The sequence below is a fragment of the Theobroma cacao genome, chromosome 5 (genome assembly GCF_000208745.1).
Source record: "Theobroma cacao cultivar B97-61/B2 chromosome 5, Criollo_cocoa_genome_V2, whole genome shotgun sequence".
NCBI lineage: Eukaryota > Viridiplantae > Streptophyta > Magnoliopsida > Malvales > Malvaceae > Theobroma > Theobroma cacao.
In genome coordinates this window covers 28528994-28548465 of record NC_030854.1, presented here as the reverse complement: position 1 = coordinate 28548465, position 19472 = coordinate 28528994, and the positions used below count along the sequence as shown (strand labels likewise).

The 19472-nt window shown below is 35.9% G+C and overlaps 4 protein-coding genes across 6 annotated transcripts; 2 read left to right on the top strand and 2 right to left on the bottom strand.

Annotated features, from left to right (window-relative positions):
• LOC18599099 (18 kDa seed maturation protein) lies at nucleotides 2477–3742 on the top strand. Its single transcript, XM_007028921.2, has 2 exons — nucleotides 2477–2744; nucleotides 3176–3742. The coding sequence occupies exons 1-2, from the start codon at nucleotides 2658–2660 to the stop codon at nucleotides 3578–3580; spliced, it is 492 nt and encodes a 163-aa protein (XP_007028983.2). The 5' UTR covers nucleotides 2477–2657; the 3' UTR covers nucleotides 3581–3742.
• Nucleotides 6364–9025, bottom strand: LOC18599098 (zinc finger CCCH domain-containing protein 14). The gene is made up of 4 exons (XM_007028919.2): nucleotides 8930–9025; nucleotides 8700–8839; nucleotides 8403–8457; nucleotides 6364–7402 (listed from the first exon to the last, which is right to left on the bottom strand). Exons 2-4 carry the CDS (start codon nucleotides 8770–8772, stop codon nucleotides 6652–6654), a joined length of 879 nt encoding a protein of 292 aa, XP_007028981.1. The 5' UTR covers nucleotides 8773–8839; nucleotides 8930–9025; the 3' UTR covers nucleotides 6364–6651.
• Nucleotides 10356–15741, top strand: LOC18599097 (enoyl-[acyl-carrier-protein] reductase [NADH], chloroplastic). The gene is made up of 13 exons (XM_018121962.1): nucleotides 10356–10566; nucleotides 11223–11550; nucleotides 11974–12083; nucleotides 12183–12238; nucleotides 12336–12420; nucleotides 12498–12545; nucleotides 13195–13269; nucleotides 13354–13465; nucleotides 13569–13620; nucleotides 13705–13756; nucleotides 13911–13968; nucleotides 14943–15041; nucleotides 15281–15741. The coding sequence occupies exons 2-13, from the start codon at nucleotides 11271–11273 to the stop codon at nucleotides 15430–15432; spliced, it is 1179 nt and encodes a 392-aa protein (XP_017977451.1). The 5' UTR covers nucleotides 10356–10566; nucleotides 11223–11270; the 3' UTR covers nucleotides 15433–15741.
• Nucleotides 16762–19472, bottom strand: LOC18599096 (non-structural maintenance of chromosomes element 4 homolog A). Of its 3 annotated transcripts, none has more exons than XM_007028915.2 (7): nucleotides 19197–19472; nucleotides 18784–18864; nucleotides 18396–18657; nucleotides 18234–18324; nucleotides 17745–17961; nucleotides 17547–17638; nucleotides 16762–17144 (listed from the first exon to the last, which is right to left on the bottom strand). In XM_007028915.2, the coding sequence occupies exons 1-7, from the start codon at nucleotides 19318–19320 to the stop codon at nucleotides 16971–16973; spliced, it is 1041 nt and encodes a 346-aa protein (XP_007028977.1). In that variant the 5' UTR covers nucleotides 19321–19472; the 3' UTR covers nucleotides 16762–16970. The 3 variants fall into 3 exon arrangements, with proteins under 3 accessions (XP_007028977.1, XP_017977452.1, XP_017977453.1); XM_018121963.1 differs by having other exon boundaries at nucleotides 19216–19234; XM_018121964.1 differs by lacking the exon at nucleotides 19197–19472 and having other exon boundaries at nucleotides 18396–18652; nucleotides 18784–18833.

The following is a 19472-nucleotide window of genomic DNA, read 5'->3' as shown; positions in this document are numbered from 1 at the left end:
CAATCAAACGTTTTCTTTTTCTTTTTCCCTTGGAATGATTTTTAAAGAAGAAAAGGCTAATAAGGAGCTGTCGATCTTTGAATTTGTTGAACGTTGAAAGATTGCTCAGGACAGGCAGCTGCTTAATTTTGAAGTTGGATTGACCAATTTTTACAGTGATATATCTGCATGCGTTCCACACGTTTAATTAAGACAGAAGGCAAACCAATTCAATTCAATTTAATACTAGTAGTATTTGACAGTAATACAAGATGTAGGTAGGAAGTGCATGATCAGAGCCAGCCCCCCACTTAGAGAAATGCAAAAGAGACATTTTAAAAAGTAGTTTTTAAAGACAAGATATTTTTAAAAATGATCATTTTTATAGTTTTAACTATTTTTAGTCAAGTTGGATAAAATTACCCTTAATGAAGTTACACGTTATGATGTTACACGCCATGTACAAAAATCTATAACAAGTCATGGTTAGTGTGTTACAGACCATGTACAAAAATCTGTGACACGCCATGTACAAAAATCTGTGACACATCATGTACAAAAATCTGTGACACACCATGTACAAAAATCTGTGACACATCATGTACAAAAACCTATGACAAGCCATGATTAGCGTGTGACACGTCATGTACAAAAAAATATGACACGCCATGTACAAAAATCTGTGATAAGTCATAGTTAGCGTGTGACACGCCATGTACAAAAATCTGTGACAAACCATGATTAGCATGTGACAAGCCATGTACAAAAGCCTATGACAAGCCATGATTAGTGTGTTACACGCCATGTACAAAAGCCTATGACAAGCCATGGTTAGCGTGTGACACGCCATATACAAAAGCCTGTGACAAGTCATGTACAAAAACCTGTGAAACTTCAAATCCTCTCAACTTTTTTTTTTTTTTTATAATTTGGCATAAATTAAAGTGTTTTTAACATATTTTCATAAATCAAAATACAAATGTTTTTTTATCTAAAGCACCCACTTTGACTAAAAAAAAAAAATTCTTTGAAAACCTAGATTTATAAATTTTAAAATTTTGAGTTTATTGATATTTAGGTTCTGAATTGATTCAATTAAAAGCTATTTCATACATTTGTGATTATTTTTACCGTTTTAGTTTTATCCCAAATACCTAAAATCGAATTTTTCAAACAGTCATCCATCCAAGCATGTCAAAACCATTGTTTGGTGTCTTGAAAGCGTAAGAAAGAGAAATCTAAAAACGTGAGAGAGAGAAATCGTAAGCATAGCAGACGAATGCCGAACAGAAAAATCGATAAAATTTGAGAGATTGGGATGGTGAGAGAGAAATTCGAAGCACAAATTAGGATAAATTGGGAGAAATTGTGATGAATTGTTTAATTTATTTGAAATAGTTTAAAGGGTATTTCCGTCAAATCATGATTAAATATCGCTAAAAATAGTTAAATTTATTTTGATAGTTACTTTTAAAATATTTTTATCAAAAAAGGTCATTTTCCACAATTTTCTCGATGCAAAAAGTATAGAAATAATTAACAACTACTGTACATTTTAATGCTTTTTCCTCTCAAATTTTGTGATTGCAAAGAAACTTTTACTTCAAATAATACTATGATACGATTTATCATACAAATGTTCAGTCACGGTACGTAAAAGTGTTTAGTTCAATTGAGGTTTGAGTCGCGTCATAAACATTGGGGTTAAAACCTACTTAGTTTAATGGTATTACTTAAGCACTCCTATCTTTATTTATAAATGCTTATAAATACTTTGTGAGGTTTCAGGTTTAATTAAGTCGAGTTATAAATACTGATACGAAAGAAAAGTTTTGTATTTTAAATTACATATTTATAAGGAAACTAATGAAAACTAATGATATTATACATATATGTCTGATTAAATCAACACATAAGTAACAAAAGTACAATTAATAATTAAGAAGAGTACCTAACAAGGGAGTGAAGATATTTTTATTATCGGTCGAAAAAGCAAGTCAGATGATACTTAACTTAAAAAAAAGATAGTAACAATTAAACTTGGAGGAGACTTCAACCTCCACAGAATAACCAAGTAATAGAGGGGAGCCCAATTTATTTTTGTATCAGCTTCAATTTATAATTTCCTAAATGCTAATGATCAACAATACAAATACAAAAAAAGAGGTGAAAAACTTTGATTCTAGACTCATCCTGTCACTTATATATATTTTTGTCGATATAAAATGTTACAAGTATTAAAAGCTTTTTGCAAAACTGTAACTATATATCAACATTCGGTTTGCTTGGATCCTAGACAAAGTGAATCCATCAACTTGTCCTTGAAGAAACAAAAAACCAAAAGCAGTGCGGTAATCAAAACAAGCATTGACACGCGCGCAGTCGCAGACCAACTGTTGGCCTCGTGTCGCCACACATGCTCAACTTGCCGGGTTTGGAGATAAATAAGACTTCTATTAACGACCAAAACTTCCTCGCTGTCTCAACAGCTCGACATGTGGCAATAACGTGTCAGCAAATAACAAAAGCCCTGTCCCGAAACGCCACGAATGTTTCTCTTGGTACAGGTGGCACAACTCAGATGCCCCTCTCATCTATTTAATCGAAAACGATTACGTTGTTGGAACAAGTGAGAGGTTTTGATAGTGAAGACGAGAAGACGGTGGAAAAACAGAAACATGCAGTCCATAAAGGAAAGAGCAGCCAACATAGCGGCCTCTGCCAAAGTTGGCTTGGAAAAGACCAAGGCAACAGTGGAGGAGAAGGTTCATTTCTTTTCCCTTTCTTTTACCCTCAAATTTTGGGGTACATTAGATTAGACTTTATTAGTATTATAATTATTATAAGGTAAAGCTTATTCCGCTGAACTCTGTCATACAAACGAAAGCAATAATTCTTTTTGAAGTCCTATTTATTTTTCTCATTTCCTAATTTTTTTGGTGTCCAACTTTTCACTTTAGAAGTGGGGTACGTAATGCCTACTTGCACTTGGCGGATCACGTGTCCTGTTCCTTATAACAAGTTGGACGACCTTACTTTTTGTAGTAAAAGAACCCAACTTGTCTTATCATGGTGGCCAGTGGCCGCTAGTGCACTAGGCAATTTCCTGGAAGGAACCAAAATTTTATGCCTTGAATCTTAATGATGACTAATCATCGCTTGGTTTAATTTGGACATGGAAAATGCGGTGATGCAGGTGGAGAAATTGACAGCCCATGACCCAGTGCAAAAAGAAATGGCGACTCAAAAGAAAGAGGAGAGGATCCACCAGGCAGAACTTGACAAACAAGAGGCGCGTCTGCACAATGCGGTGGCGAAGCAAGCCGGTAGAGAGGACGGCTATACGGCAACAGGCACCCATACTTACACAGCTACCGGGACTCACGTATTCGACGACTGGGATCGTGGACAGCCCACTGGGGCCCGCCAAATGTCAGCTTTTCCTGGACATGGCACTGGGCAGCCCACTGTGCAGGTGGATGTCGGTAGGGCAGAGGCCCATCCTATTGGGATCAAGACTGGTGCGGGTGGGTCCAAGACCCATAATACCCGAGTGGAGGGGGATCCCCATGGGTACGGGACTGGGGGGACTCACAGTTGAAATGGGCATTTTCTTGTTTTCTTTGAAAAAATAAAGCATTAGGTTTTGTTTGCCATTCAGTTATAGGGCCCTTTGTGTGGGTATGTTTGGAACTTGTTCTTTGTAGGAATGAAATGATTTGACTTTTAGCTGTTCCAAATAAAAATGCGATTGATTTATGTGCGTTTTCTTGTATTATAATGATCATCATGTGTAAAACAAATGACTAGGTACCAGTGTCATGCTAAAAGGAAGTAATTAAGGCATATCTAAAAATCTCATATCGGACAAGTAGAGGAATTTTGAGAAGCTTATAAACGGTGGCTGTGCACATTTCATTAGGATAGCTTTTTAAAGAGAGTAATGATCCCGTGACAAATAGTATCAAACTAGATCCGACCTTGACTTGATTGTATGCCAAGCACCTTTGGAGGTCACAAGTAGGGTGGTCCATGCCAAGCACTTTCAGAGGAGGAAGGTAGGGTGGTTCATGGCAACGAGGCCGTCGTTGGATTGGGTAGGTGAGGATGTCAGGTAAGGTGGTCCATGTTAAGCGCCTTCAGAGGAGGCAAGCAAAATGGTTTATGACGACGAGAACATCATTTGATTAGCTTTTTAGGAAGAGAGTAAAAGATATATAGATATAAGTCCCAAATTAGAAGAAATTAAGCAAGAGCCCGATAATGGCCCTTAAAGTGAGAAGAGGAGGCAGGTAAGGTGGTCCATGGCGACGAAGACATCATTTGATTAGTTTTTTAGGGAGAGAGTAAAGAATATATAGATATAAGTCCCAAATTGAAAGGAATTAAGCAAGAGTCCAATAATGGCCCTTGAAGTGAGAGGAGGAGGCAAGCAAGGTGGTCCACGGTGACGAGGATATCATTTGATTAGCTTTTTAGGGAGAGAGTAAAGGATATATAGATATAAGTCTCAAATTGGAAAGAATTAGACAATAGCCTGATAATGACCCCTGAGTAAGAGGAAGAGGCAGCCACGGTAGTCCATGGCAACGAGGACATCATTTTATTAGCTTTTTAGGGAGAAAGTAAAAGATATATATAGATATAAGTCCTAAATTAAAAAGAATTAGGCAATAGCTTGATAATGGCACCTGAAGTAAGAGGAAGAGGCAGGCAAGGTGATCCATGGCGATGAGGACATCATGTGATTAGCTTTTTAGGGAAAGAGTCAAGGATATATAGACATAAATCTCAAATTAAAAGGAATTAAGTAAGGGCCCGATAATGGCCCCTAAAGTGAGAAATGAATATAAGCTAGAACTAGAAACGTTACCACAAATACATACAAACTATGGGGTGAGACCTGGAAACTGGTAACCTTAATCTTTCCTTGGCAACAGAACTCAAGACATAATAGATGGTCAGAATGGTAAATGGCAGCCAATCCTATTAAAAGAAAGAAACACAGAATACAAACACTAGTCCAAGCACAAAAATGATGCCTACCATCTCAGGAATCAAGCCAAGAACCAATCTGAAAAATCTTATATCTTGAAACTAGTTAATTAATAAACAGTTTAACCATAGTTAAAAGTTCTAACATATTTGTAGGAACTTGTTCCTTAATAGCCTTTTCACTTTGTTGTTTGTGTTGGGATGGAATTACTCCTTGCTTCGTGGTACGTTATCATCAATTGATCTTCTCTATTCTGGAAATTCGCACTCCAGCAGAGAACGAAACAATCACCCGTTCAGAGCATAATCCCAGCGTCAATATCCAAAACAATGCTATGATGTCAACCAATGTCATCAGTTCAATGTTAGTGGCAAAACAATCAGAATTTGATTACAAATTTTACATCTTTTGTAGCATTTAAAGTGATCCAAAATCAACTAAGTGTGAACTACTAAACAACTGAGATTTGTGTTTAATGCAATTGAAACCTTGATTAGGAGTCCTTCATTGGTGTATGTCCTCTTCAACTTCTTGATTTACTAGATTGGTAATAATGATTGTTGAATGGTATATGTTTTAAGCCGATGACAAGAAAGCTCTGGGCGTATTGGAAATATTATCATTACAGAGAGTTGTCATGTCTCACTAGTATACAAGCCATAGGTTTTCTTGTAATGTCGCACCGGATGTAGAATATTTCTAGTGGCAAAATGAATGGCAAGAGGACAATGATGGAGATGTCCGATAGTACTGATGGTTTTCTTCCAGGCTTCAGCTGATTTTTGCACCTCATTCTAAACTATCAACCAGAAGTTCAAAGAACAGCAAAAAGACGACAAACTTAGCATTTTTAGACAACAGATGGCAGTGAAATGTACTTGAAATTGTTTAAGATGATATACTGCAGAAGAAAATCAGAGTTACGGAAAAGTTTTGAGAACTCCTAAGCGTTTTTGTAGTACCAAGGAACAAATTTGATGACCTTGTAATATTGAAACCTTGATGACGAACTAAATGTGAAGAGCCTACTTACAAAAAGAATAATAGTTATAATAATAATGTAAAGAGCCTAATTAGAAATGGATGTTGAGCGCTTTAATGTATCATGATGATACCAAGACCAAGTTTTGTCAAACTTTTAATTGATGTGGTCTCATCCTCTGTTTCTGTCATTTAACAAGGAATTGCCTGTATCGCCTTGCAGGCTGTTAGCATTCGTTGTAAAGACAATTGGACTCAATTAGAGGATTTTGGTTTCAGTCTAAAGCGAGACTCTCCTTTTAAAAATGCAGACTGACTTGTGAGCTTCAATACTGTTCCCTAATCTTAGGTCCAGGGATCACAATCCCATGGCCAAATCACCTCCCAGTATGTGATACTTTAAGAAATGACATTAAAACCACATTATACCCCAAAAAAGAAGATCATCATCTGCTGCTCTAAGCTTATAAAACCACATTAAAAGATTGATGGGAACTCAGAGAAGGGGGAAACTGCGGATACTAAATTTGACAGTTACAAATAAAAAATAAAGACTAAGAAAGCCCAAAAAAACCCTCACCCAAATCACTTCCACTAGATAGTATTGCACAGCTACCATGTTAAACAAGGCTCTCACGGATACAAGACTACAAAATATCTCAGGCTATCAACTACTAGGAAAGAACTAGTAGCCCTCACACTGCTGACTTTCGCAATTCAGCAGTACCATGTGCAAAGTGACATCTTTCCCCAAAAGTGCAACTTCCCTTTGCAAAATTGTCACATAACTTTGTCTTGTAGTTGCTTCCCGGATGCCCTTGCCCACCAGGCACACCAGGCGTTTTGGCAGGACCTGAGACTGGACCAAGGCTGCTAATTAGCTCTCTAACCATTGCACTGGCTTGTTTAATTTGCTCAAATGATCCTTCAAGCTCAATGTTCCTGAGGGTGGGATCTGACTCATGCTCCCGAATAGAAAGTTTTGCTCCTGTTCGACGACAAATCTGCTTGGAGTGCACACCACCCTTCCCAATTATGGCTCCTGCAAGAGAGGCATCCACACTAATTTTTGCAGTCGCTGAGGCACCAAAGCTAGCAGCAGGACCTGATGGGGGTGGAGGCTCCATCCGACTGCCCATACGACCAGCAATAGTTGCCATGCCACGAGGATCATCATGAGAAGGAGCAATAGGCTTGCCAAGTTCCCAGTCACCATGTGCAAAATGGCATTTGTCACCAAACTTGCAACCTTCAGCACTACTAAATTTGTTGCACAAGCGAGTTTTAACAGCAGAGGATCCATTTGGGATGGGTGGTGGTGCTGCCATGTTTCTAGAAGCTGGTGGAACAGCTGGTGCAAGGTTCATTATCTGGGCTACAGCATTGTAACCACCAGGAACATAGTGCAGGAAGTGGCAGCTCTCACCAAAGGGGCAACCAGCAGTGCTGCAATTAAACACATGAGATATGATCAGATAAAGCTAACAAGAATCCATGAGTTCATCTACATATAAAATCTATCAGATGTCCATGAAATAGATATGCTTCAGTGGCATCAGATGTTGTATAGCTGAAAGCAAACTATTAGAAAAATCCAGAAATTTCAATAAACCAGGAACCTAGCTAAAGTGAGCACAGAGCACATATCCCAACTTAAAAGCAGAGGATGCACAGAACCTGAGGAGTGTAGTTACTTGTCATTTTAAATTTGAGTTTATTGGCAGTACACCACAAACAATAGAAAGTTGATAAAAATGGTTTAAGTGTATGACTAAAGCTTCTTTCTAGATTGGCTACCAGTGCTATTATATATTTATGTGCATGAACAAAATATCTTTATCCAAAACAGAAAATATAAATATATATATAAAAGTTGCTAAGTTATTGATACTGATATCAATATGACTTGTTGAGAAAAATACCCTCTGCCCCCCGCTATGCTGCATTTCGGTACTGGGATGTATAGAACTTATAAAAAGTTGAGTTCCAATCACAAAATTTTAACATGAACACATCATACCTGAACTCCATCATACTTTAACCATTTCAATTATAACACAAGTAACTTACCAATGGATTCAACAACCGTACCAATTCCGAAAAATTTACCATTAGTTCTACCTTAGGTACTATAAGTTATAAAAATGATAGATCTTGATATAATTTGCCTCTTTACCACCACCTAACTCCAGCAAAATTGTTATAAATGAAGCCAATATCTGTTATTCTTTAACTTGATCATGATCAAACAAGAGTAATGTACCTGTAAATAATAACTCAATACCCAATTTCATTAGCACAATGGCGCACTTTTAACTATTAACAAATTGTAAATTTAAAATTTTTACAATATAAGCATTAGAGAGAAAAGATAAAAACAAAATTAAGTATAACTTAAATTGGAAATACTACTAATATTTGTTTAGGTGGGTAAAAGAATTTTAACCTGAAAAACTTGGTGCATGGCTTCGATTTGCTTCCTACACCAGTTGATTCCATTTCTGTTGCAAAACATTAATTAATTACTTCTTTTTCTCAGTTACAAATTTTTTCTATATCTTTTAACCAAATTACCCCCCATAAAGTCCATGTAATTAAATTCTTCATATGGCTGCAAATCTCATTACTAATAATTAAATAAATAATCATTTACTAATTTTTCGTATTTATCCAAGCTCGTAAATATTAACAAGAACAAAAAGAAAACTATTTTAAAAAGAAAAAGGAAAAAGGGGCAGCAAACCTGGCTTAGTTTTCTTGAAGCCACCATTACTGTTGAAGCCAGCTTCAGGCCTTCCCCTTTTACGAGTATCCATCGATTTACTTTCTACGCAACTTACAGATCCAGATCCAAAAAAACGACTACAATAAATTTCAAATTATCTGGAAAATAAAAGAATATTAAGAATTACAGGTGCCCTAAAAACCCTAGCAAGAGCAAGACAAAAATCCGAGAGAGAGAAAAACCCTAACCCTAGCTTTGGAGGGGTTTTGGGGAGGATGAGGAAGAACGAGCTAAAAGAGAGAGCCGAAGAGAGTGGGACAAGGTTAAATGAATGAGATATTGTTTATTTTATCGAAATAAGTATATACATATATATATTAATAATTGGGGGGATTTTAGAATTAGGGTTTAAATGCAGTTAATTGTTACGGCTGGATTCCGTGAGTTGGCCGTCCTTTTAACTGAAAAATGGCGTCCGTGTTGTCACGCTGCTGTCACGTGCTCTTTCATCATAGGGCTGGATTTTGTTTTGACGTCACAGAGAATTTAGCAATCTTGGGTTCTTTTGGGCTTTAATTAGAAGCTCAAATTTTCTTGGGTCTAAATTAGGCCCACTATTTGTCCAATCCCCAGCCCCTGTTTAGACAAATAATTGCAAATAAAAAAAAAAGAAATTTTCATTCTGCTTTTTACATTTTGATAATTCATAAAATTAGAAAAATAACGAAATCATACAAATAATTTGAGCTTTATGAGTGTAATACAAGTAAATTTTAACATGGAAGAGGTATCGTGGTGTTTTTATGGTTAAACTATCACACAAGATAATTAAAAAATTTAATAATTTACGTAAATTTTATCTGTTGATATTATTCATCTCAACAATAAAAAGTTTACATCCATTATTAAACCCTTTTGTCATGGCATCGAGCAAAAGAAAAAACATTTTAAAAGTAGGGTTTCACATTAATTTTAAGTTAATCTAATTGTCCGATGAAAATGCTACTAAGATAAATATCTCTCACCATTTGAACATATATAAATAAAGCATGTTGTATGATCTAGTATGAGTTATTGAGATTCTTCCCTCACTCTTTTCTTAACCTTATACAATTTTTTTTTTGAATTGATTGTCAAACCATAGTTCTCATTCAATTGATATTGAATTAAATTATATGACATATTTGGTTCAACATGCAACTTAGAGCCAAGCTTTTTAACTATTCAAGCACTTAATGCTACTATATGATTATTGCTGACTCTTATACAAGTGTGTTCATCCTCACATATCTTACTCTTAAATTTTTTTTTATTATTTCTGTTAGCTTGTAGCCAATGTACACGAGGGAAGTAAAAAAAAAAAAAGCTCTATTAGTGTTTTTTTGTTGAAATGGAAAGTTCAATTGCGACAATTTGAGAGTTAAGAATGAAGAAGACACTTTATAAAAAAGATTAGAGACAGTAGCTACACTCTGCTCCTATTTCTAATGTTACATGCGATATTAATTGGTTTTGGTATTGATTTTCTAGGGTTCCAAACAAATTCCAAGAATTTCAAGACCTAAGAGGACTAACACGTGGGGGAGTCACAACGTGAGTACCACAAGCCAGCTAAGGCCACCCAGGGTTAACTGTGCAAAGGGGCAAATCAGTCATTCCGTTCGGCGCCAAAACGAACAGCACGCTCAAAGCCCTCCTCGACTTTTCCAAAGCTCCCCTCCCAACTGTTGGAAACCAAAACTTCATCAAACCACTTCGATTTCATCGAAACCCCAGACAAAACCACATTTATATACACAACTACTTCTTACATTCTCAGACTCAAAACTTCTCTACATCCTAACCACCCTCCTCTCTTTCTAACTGCATTCTCAGCATCACTTTGGTGAGTTTTCGGATCTTTCAATGTTATACTCATCTTCTGTTTTCTTGGGTCTCATTATTTCTTATTTCGTAATCACCTTCAAATGTGGTTTAATATTGAAACTTTAATAATGGGTTCATTCCATTTTTTGTATATTTCATTTTTTTTTCCATGTGTGTGTGTTTTGGAAGTTTTGAACTTGATTCTGTTTTATTTACATGTCGTTTTGCCATTCAGAGAAACTAATATGAGGAATCTTCTGTTTCTTATTTGATTGCTGAGAAATTTGATGAAAATAAGCAATGATGTGTTACATACATGTCAGACTATTGCAGCATACAATGGACAAACTGTTTCTAGAAGTAGAAACCATAATATGGGAAACCAAACCGAGCAAATATAGAATTTACCTTTTAAAGAGACTATACTTGTGATTTATCCATTGCAAGCAAATAAGGATTGGGTGTTTGAGACACCACTATAGATTGTTGAGAGGAGTTTTTGACTCAACTTGGTGATCTGTTTACTTTCCAAAAGTTTGAAGAGGGGATGCAGGTGTTTTTTATTCTATTAAGTTAACATCCTTGCCTATGATGCCACTTAAAAGTTTTGTCTTTCTATGAACAATATTGTTTGTGTTTCTGTTGACTATTTAAATGTCCCTCTCGTTCTTGCAGAGTTGTGTTTGATTTCTGGTGATTCAATTTTAAAAAAAGAAAACTAAAATGATGGGAACGGCTGCGGCTCCTGGCACATACATGGCAACTATTAAGCCTTGTATTTCTTCTTCTCGTAAAATGCTTGTCTCAAGCGCGGTGAACATCAGCACTGAGAATAAAGAGGCATCTTGGACAAGGCTTGCAAGCTCCTCTCACATCTCATTAAGGCAGCCATTCCTCCGGAAGATCACTCCAGGACCTGTGAAATTTGAAAAGTTTGTTACAAGAGCAATTTCTGAGACAAATGACAACAAGCCTTTACCTGGACTGCCTATTGATTTGAGAGGTCAGCCATCCCTAAGCCCCCTCCCCCTTTTCCAAAGCCTAATTTTAATGTGTTTCATCTTCTTAATAGATTTTATCTGTCCCATCAATGATAGTTTATCTTCACTCCCTTCACTGTTTATGTGCCTTTCTATGCTTGGAAAAATATGACAATTCTAAGTATTAATTCAAGGGCTACATGTATGTTTTTTCGGTACAAAAAAGCCTACTTTTATTGATCCTAGATTCAATCATGAAACAACATTGAACACAGATAGATTACATGATCATGTGTGTCTTCAACATGTGCTCATGTTTGTTGAACCTGAAAAGATTTTTACCTCAATATGTCATGTCCTGACTCAAAAGCACATAAGGCGTGAAACTTGTCTCTGAGGTATGAACATAACCACTTGAACATCTAACACGAGCCATCTGTTAACAGGTAAAAGAGCATTTATAGCTGGTGTTGCTGATAACAATGGATATGGCTGGGCAATAGCAAAATCTCTTGCTGCTGCTGGAGCTGAAATTATTGTTGGAACGTGGGTACCTGTATGTATCTTGATCTAACTTATTGGTCATTTAGAAAACAGAGATTCTCATTTAATGTCAAAGTTGTATTGTTTCTTACAATTGCTTATTTTTGTACAGGCACTCAACATATTTGAGAGCAGTCTAAGACGTGGGAAATTTGATGAATCACGCGTGTAAGAAAAAATATGGCCTTTCCTGATCGATTACATAGATTTTGATATGTGCTGAACTCTCCCTTACCCTATGCTAATCGGAATTTATTTTTTCCAGATTGCCAGATGGTTCATTAATGGAGATCACAAAAGTTTATCCCATGGATGCTGTTTATGACTGTCCTGAGGATGTTCCTGAAGATGTAAGCTTTTTCTCCATGTAGTTTCTAGAACAAGACAAATATCAATTTGTGAAATGCTAATTTTTTGTTACGTGCAGGTAAAAACAAATAAACGCTATGCTGGGTCTTCAAATTGGACGGTTCAGGTAAAACAGTGTTCAGTCAAAATCAACCTCATAATATGTAACTTCTAAGTTGCCTTTGCATCTCGTAGGACAGATAAATCATTTTCTTGATTAAATTTAGGTACATATTGCCAGTGTTTCAGTGCCAATGAGTTGTTGCAAAATCCATTTCAGCTGCATGGATACTCAACTTTTAATAATCAAACCAAGCAGCAAAAATACCTTTTGCATGGTTTAATGAACTGCATTGTTCTTTCCTATGGGGTTAGAGCTATCAACGGTTAGATTTATGCAGCTTTTCGTTTTCCTCGTGATGCTATGTTTGCCAGAAAAAAGTTGAAATTTTGTGTTCATTTACTTAAATTAAATGTATGGATGGTTCATGTATTACTTTAACTAATTAGGTGTCAAAATCATTTGGTTTTCACAAACAGTATCCTTCTTGGCCATGATCATACCCAATCTGAATTTTTTCTATTTGGTTGGTTCCTCAAGCTGCAAATTTGTGATTCCAGATACTATTCCAAACTTGGATGTTTAACTGTAATCTTTGAAATGTATCAAGTTTATGATGGTTCTCCAGTTCAGTGATTAAAATGCCTTTTTCTTTGAAGTTCATATGGTTAAGGAATGGTAACACAGGTTACAACATTGTGTTAATGTCTCACAGGAGGTTGTTGAATGTGTGAAAAAGGATTTTGGCAGTATTGACATCCTTGTTCACTCACTTGCAAATGGACCAGAGGTATGGTGTTTATTACTTTAATACTTCAGTGCTGTTTTTCAAATATCTTCATGGTACTTATCTATTTTTAACATACATCTGCAGGTAAGCAAACCACTTTTAGAGACATCAAGAAATGGATACCTTGCTGCCCTGTCCGCATCAAGTTACTCCTTTGTTTCTCTACTCAGGAACTTTCTTCCAATAATGAATCCAGGCATATTTCTCATCCAATCTCACCCTATTTTTCTCTCTTAACAATCCATGGAAATGAAGATCCAATTGTTGCTTGAATTTATGCTTGTCTATTGGTGCTGCAGGTGGTGCTTCAATTTCTCTAACATACATTGCTTCTGAAAGAATAATCCCAGGGTACATTTCCATTTACGTTTTTCCCATTTAAGCCTTTGCTCTTAGATATTTTGTTTACGTCTTTTCATGTCATTCTATGGGCAGATACGGTGGAGGCATGAGTTCAGCAAAAGCTGCTTTGGAGAGTGATACACGTGTGAGTTTTTCTTTCTTTCTTCTTTTTGTATATTCTCTGGGGCTTGCTTTCTGTTTCTATCTCTCTTGCTTACCCTATTCTAGATCTCTTTCTGTTCTGTCCTATATTTATCATGATTCTATACTATTGATAACTTAATGTTTGCTTGATACAGGTGCTGGCTTTTGAAGCTGGAAGAAAACACAAAGTCAGAGTCAACACAATATCTGCAGGTCTAACAGTAACTTGTTAATAAGAATAATATTGCCCCACCCATACGCACATGTGCACGCACACACACACACGAAAAACGATAAATTTTTTCTTAGTAAAAGACTTTTGAGCTTATGTCAGAAATATTTATTTCCCATTATTTCCTGTGCCGTGCAAGAGCACATGCATGGGAGGAACTATGAAAAGAATCATGGAGGGACTAAGTTATAAAAAAAAAATTCAAATTTTAGCAAAATAAGGAGGAAATGTATCTATTTTTAAATTGGATGATAAAAGTGCAGTTTTAGGTAAATCGATGATCAAATTTACCCAACAAGATGACAATCTTACATCATCATGTCCTGTTGTGCCCTACTGCTGGAATGTGCTTTGTCCATGCTAAGGGCTATGTCCTATTGATCTGAAAAGTCTAATGGCATGAGGGGTAGGGCTATGGCTTTAAGCCTGTAACTACCACCAAAATTACCCATGAAGATGATGGTCTTATACCCTCGTTGACTACTAGTGTCCTAGTGCTGGAATGTGCTCAGTCATGCTCATGCTCTGAGCAGTTCTATTTGTTTGGAAAGTCTATTGCTGGCATAGGGCTTTCTTGAAAATCTCGTGCCTTTGCATTGCACAATTAAGTAATAGTCCCGTTCTGTTCATGCAGATAATACTTGATTGAGCCTCCAATTGTCTTGTTAGAATTTTGTTTTGCTTTTGCACCTCTAATCTTCTAGTAATAATTTTAGGAAAGCATGTGTATGTTCTACAGAACTGCATTAATCCGAAAGTACAGAAAATGCATTCCTTATGAAAGTTTGAAGTTACTTTTAGAATGTCCATTAAAGAATATGCAATTTCAATTATGTGCCATCATTCCTTGTGATTTGCTCAGTGTAGAGGAACACTGAGCTGCATCTTAGTTAAGTATCTTAACGCTGTATCTATCAATTCCCTCACATTGCTGTGCTATTCGAGAATATCTCAGGCCCATTGAGGAGTCGAGCTGCTAAAGCAATTGGATTTATTGATATGATGATTGATTACTCACTGGCTAATGCACCCCTACAGAAAGAACTATCAGCAGGTGAGTCACAAACTATAACTTATTCTGCATGTCGTGGCAGTAAAATGGAATAATTGCCATTCAACATTCTCTCAATCAAGAAATTGCCATTAATTATAAGTGAAGTTTAAAGCACAAACATTTTATATAGATCAAGATTAGAAAGTGTAATAATTATAGCACAACCATAAGCTTAAATGTTATGCCTTGCTGTGTATATATCGTTGTGTACTTATTAAGTCTGAATTATAACTGGACAGAGGAGGTGGGAAATGCTGCTGCCTTCCTCGCATCCCCGATGTCTTCGGCTATCACTGGAGCTGTTGTGTATGTGGACAATGGTCTAAATGCAATGGGAGTGGGAGTTGACAGTCCGGTATTCGCGGACCTTGACATTCCGAAAGATAACTGAAGTAGAGATTTAAGATGAGGAAATGTTCCGCGGATGGTCGTGAAATTTTTCGTTCAGCAGAAATAAATGTTCCTTATTCCCGATCAATTTACTGATGCCACATTGTGGAAGAGAAAGCATGTTTGGCGTCTCCCCTTTCAGTGATAGGGTAGTTACATCTTTAGTTCAATTTTCAATTTTCTTTTCAACATCATATGCAACGGGTTGAACTCCTCCCTCTAGTTTATTCTTAAAGACAAGTGCTGAAATTGCATACCGGATTGGGTTCTTAACGTCTCTAATCTTATATGCCCTGCAATCCTTTGCGTTTCTTTGTATCAATGCAGGGATGTTATGGGGGTATGCGCCCTTCAACTTGACAAACCGATCTGGTAGTTTTAAGGTACCATCCCTAAATTTTTAAAACAATATCGCCCACGTCTACCACGTAATAAAAACTTATCATTTCGCCGAAACACATTTGATTCCAAGAAACTTAAAGAGTGAAGAATACCAAGGAAACAAACCACTAGTAGAAATCGACTATTTGCTAAGCATCTCTGAATAACAATAATTCTTTTCCCCTTACGCCATCATCATTACTTAGCACTTCCTATGAGTGTAAAAGAAGCCCAGACCCTTCTATTCTTAGCAAAAGTAACCCTGTCATTCTTAGCTAGTGATAATCTTAATTCAACATTGTTGGCTGAGGGTAAGTGTCTCGGCATACGGTTGCGTTAAGGGTATGACAGAATATTTAAGAGTTCACATTATTTTTAATTTATAAAGTATTTTTTGTAAGATAAAATAGTGATATTCAATATATCAAAATGAATAATATTTTACAAATTGATATGAAACATGATAATTTTTAATTTGTTAAATACTTTTTGTAAAACAAAATCATAAAACTCAATAGTTAAAATGAATAATATTTTACAAATTAATATAAAACGTAACAATTGACATCAAAGTCTACTCTTCTGAAAAAAAATCATATTTAAGTATTCATATCACTTTTAAATCATAAATTTTAATAAATTAAAATAAATAATATTTTACAAATTAATATAAAAAAAACACGTATATCAAAATTATCAACATCACTGATGAATGACAGAAACAAGTTCATAAAAACTTTACTATTCATCTTTAAAAGACCAAAGTTATTAATGTAACCAACATCGATGATTGATGAATGACAGAAACAGGTTCATAGAAACTTCTTTACTATTCATCTTCTAAGGGCCAGGGTTATTAATGTAACGCAATTTGAGATTCCTACAGCTTTCTAAACCAACTATGCCTCCTATACTACCAAAGCGATAACAAGAAAAAGACCACGAAAAATTATAGAATACCTAAATACTCATAAATGATCAACCAATGAAACAAAGGCTATGCTGTACGCTACTAAACAGTTATAATTTATGTACAAAACACCCAAAAAAATTTCCCTGACAAAATGCTGTACAAGTCTCTGCATTCACCTTGAAAATTCAGCCAATGGCAGCACGTCTTTGTTCTGTGTCAGTACTCTCAGATAAATCTTCCACCATTTACTGTTCCTGTAAAACCAAGCCACGGTTCCTGGACAGCTTTCTAATTGGTGTTGTAGGTTCTGTTGCTTCAAATTGTCCATTGTATGTATCTGAGTGAAATTTGCTTGAAACATCAACTTGATCCCTATTGGGCATCAGCTCCTGCCCAACCTCAACATAATTTGTCATCCGCTGTGAAATGCAAAAATGAACACATTCAGGCAAATGGAAGAATAAGATTTTGTAGAATACAATTTCAGCAATCAAGAATTGTTTCCTCCCATTCAAATAAATTGAAGTAAAATAAGCAGAGAAAATGGTATCTTGTCTATGTCAAACTACAAATTCTACAAATACAAACAATTCTCTTAAGTTTGAAATAGTGAAGACTGAAGACAAAAGGTAAAGACCCAAACCAGCGGCTCCATGATAGACAGCAGACCACTCTTCTGCATAAAGACTATAGTTGTATGAAACCATTTTAATGATGAAACTATTTAATTGTAAATCTCAAAAAAGAATTTCCAAAATTAAAGATATAGAAATGAGAACTCATATATCACATAAAGTTAATAATTTTTTTTTCCCAAGTACCTTCCAATCATTAAAGTCAAATCTGAAAACAAAGTGGCTGTAAACAACCTCTCTTGACGTAACTGCCCTAGCAGCAGGAGCATTCCTTGGTGCTGACCAAAAAGAAAATATAAGAAAAGACAGAATGTTAGATTTAAAAATGAAAATGGACACAAACTTGGAAAGGGGACATAAGCATGACATTCAGAAGTATCTTACAGACTAGATGAAAGCCTTTCTCATCCACTTTTATCTCAGCACGCCCATCTTTAACCAGAAATGACAGGGTAAATAGATTTTCCACTGTTTGTGCAAAAGAACTCCTATTCAATACCAAATGTTCAAGCCTCACTCTTCTATGCATCCGCAGAATGTCAAACATGGTGGACATATTACCATCGGTATTTGTCCTCTTCTGTGTATCAGCATCATCAACCTGCACAAATTTGACAAAGACAGACCCAGATGAGGTAGGTGCAAAAAGTTAAATCAGTATATATTACACGAGAGACCAAATTCTGCCAATATTTGATATGATTTATATCCCCTAATGTGAATGGACAACGATGTGAACATAATTTCATTAAAAGGTAAATTTAATTGAACCAATCATCCACATTCTAACAGGACAAATCATCTTCAGATAACACTACTTCTTCCGTCATTCTTGTTATAAACAATGATTGCAGCTTGATCAACAATTCTTACCTCTGCAGGATGCACATTTTCTGTAGGTCTCACCCGTTTTCTGCAAACACTGGCTCTCCGTTGATTTAGTTGTGTATTCATAGGCCCAATCCTGAAGGCGTTAAAAAATAAATACAAAACTATGTAAAATATAAGTATAGAATTAAAATCAAGCGCTATTACATGGTACGACATCCAGGACTGCTCCTAAAAACATGTGAGACTTCAATCCCGATCTTCTTGTAATCTATTAAGGTTCTGCCACCCTGTCTACTGCTACTACTACTACCTAGTCCGCTTTGTTTCGCGAAGTCTCTAAGAAGACTGTTGACAAAATCGACAACAGTAATCCCGTTACCATTTGTTGCTTTCACAGATGTAACCAAGCTGTTGGTAATGTCCAAAAGTGCCTCGGCATCAGCAATCTGTTCTCTTGGTTTCTGCACTGAAATTCACAGGGAGGATCCCAAAAGGCAAAAACAAAAAGTCCAGCAACTCCAAGTGATGAACCAAAAAAAAAAAAACTGAAAACACTTGACATAGAGGAGAAAAAATTATTCACACACAATACCATGTTGATGTAAGCTCTCTACTTCATTAAAAATTGAGTTGAATTTGGCAGAGTCAGCCCTACACATATCATCCCTTTCGTCTGCAAAAAGAGTTTACAGAAAATCGTCCAACGATATTATAGAAGAAAAATAAATATATATATATAATGTAAGTTGTTTTATATAAATAATTGTATTCGGATAAGTTTTTTCCAATATAAATAACTATTAGTATCCGAATTTATATTACAAGTTCATAATCTATTCTCTGTCATTTACTTATAAGGCCAAAAAAGAAAGCAGCAAAAAATACAGCCCAAAGAAGCCTAACACAAGAACTTCATTGATCTCCCATTCATTTTCTCCCAAACCAAACAGAAAATAAAACTATAAAAAAGACAAAAAAAAAGTGAAAAGAAATAAGCGAAATTACCGAAAATAAGATTCTTAACAGCGAGATAACGAGAGCGAAGAGTTCTACGATCACTAAAATGTTGATGATCGGAATCGTTAGCATCAGTTTCACTACTGTTGCTACGTTTTATGATTCGAGTCATGGCTTTTTCACTTTCTCATTGATCTTCTCGAGAAGACGAAAAAGACATGAAAACGAAATCAAGGGAGAGTTTTAATAGAAGGACAAAAAAAACCCTAGAATTGTAAAAGGGGAAACAGGCTTTGATTGCGTGCGTGAGAAGCTAAAAGAAAA

What these genes read in the sequence shown, in the direction of transcription:
- LOC18599099 (XM_007028921.2), top strand. Translation starts at nt 2,658, where the DNA reads ATGCAGTCCATAAAGGAAAGAGCAGCCAACATAGCGGCCTCTGCCAAA. An exon ending in AGGCAACAGTGGAGGAGAAG is followed by an intron (nt 2,745 to 3,175) that starts GTTCATTTCTTT and finishes GCGGTGATGCAG; the next exon opens with GTGGAGAAATTGACAGCCCA.
- LOC18599098 (XM_007028919.2), bottom strand. Translation starts at nt 8,772, where the DNA reads ATGGATACTCGTAAAAGGGGAAGGCCTGAAGCTGGCTTCAACAGTAAT. An exon ending in CTTCAAGAAAACTAAGCCAG is followed by an intron (nt 8,458 to 8,699) that starts GTTTGCTGCCCC and finishes GTTTTGCAACAG; the next exon opens with AAATGGAATCAACTGGTGTA. An exon ending in CCATGCACCAAGTTTTTCAG is followed by an intron (nt 7,403 to 8,402) that starts GTTAAAATTCTT and finishes GTTTAATTGCAG; the next exon opens with CACTGCTGGTTGCCCCTTTG.
- LOC18599097 (XM_018121962.1), top strand. Translation starts at nt 11,271, where the DNA reads ATGATGGGAACGGCTGCGGCTCCTGGCACATACATGGCAACTATTAAG. An exon ending in ACTGCCTATTGATTTGAGAG is followed by an intron (nt 11,551 to 11,973) that starts GTCAGCCATCCC and finishes ATCTGTTAACAG; the next exon opens with GTAAAAGAGCATTTATAGCT. An exon ending in CACTTGCAAATGGACCAGAG is followed by an intron (nt 13,270 to 13,353) that starts GTATGGTGTTTA and finishes ATACATCTGCAG; the next exon opens with GTAAGCAAACCACTTTTAGA.
- LOC18599096 (XM_007028915.2), bottom strand. Translation starts at nt 19,320, where the DNA reads ATGACTCGAATCATAAAACGTAGCAACAGTAGTGAAACTGATGCTAAC. An exon ending in GAAAGGCTTTCATCTAGTCT is followed by an intron (nt 17,639 to 17,744) that starts GTAAGATACTTC and finishes CTTTTTGGTCAG; the next exon opens with CACCAAGGAATGCTCCTGCT. An exon ending in TTGACTTTAATGATTGGAAG is followed by an intron (nt 17,145 to 17,546) that starts GTACTTGGGAAA and finishes TGCATTTCACAG; the next exon opens with CGGATGACAAATTATGTTGA.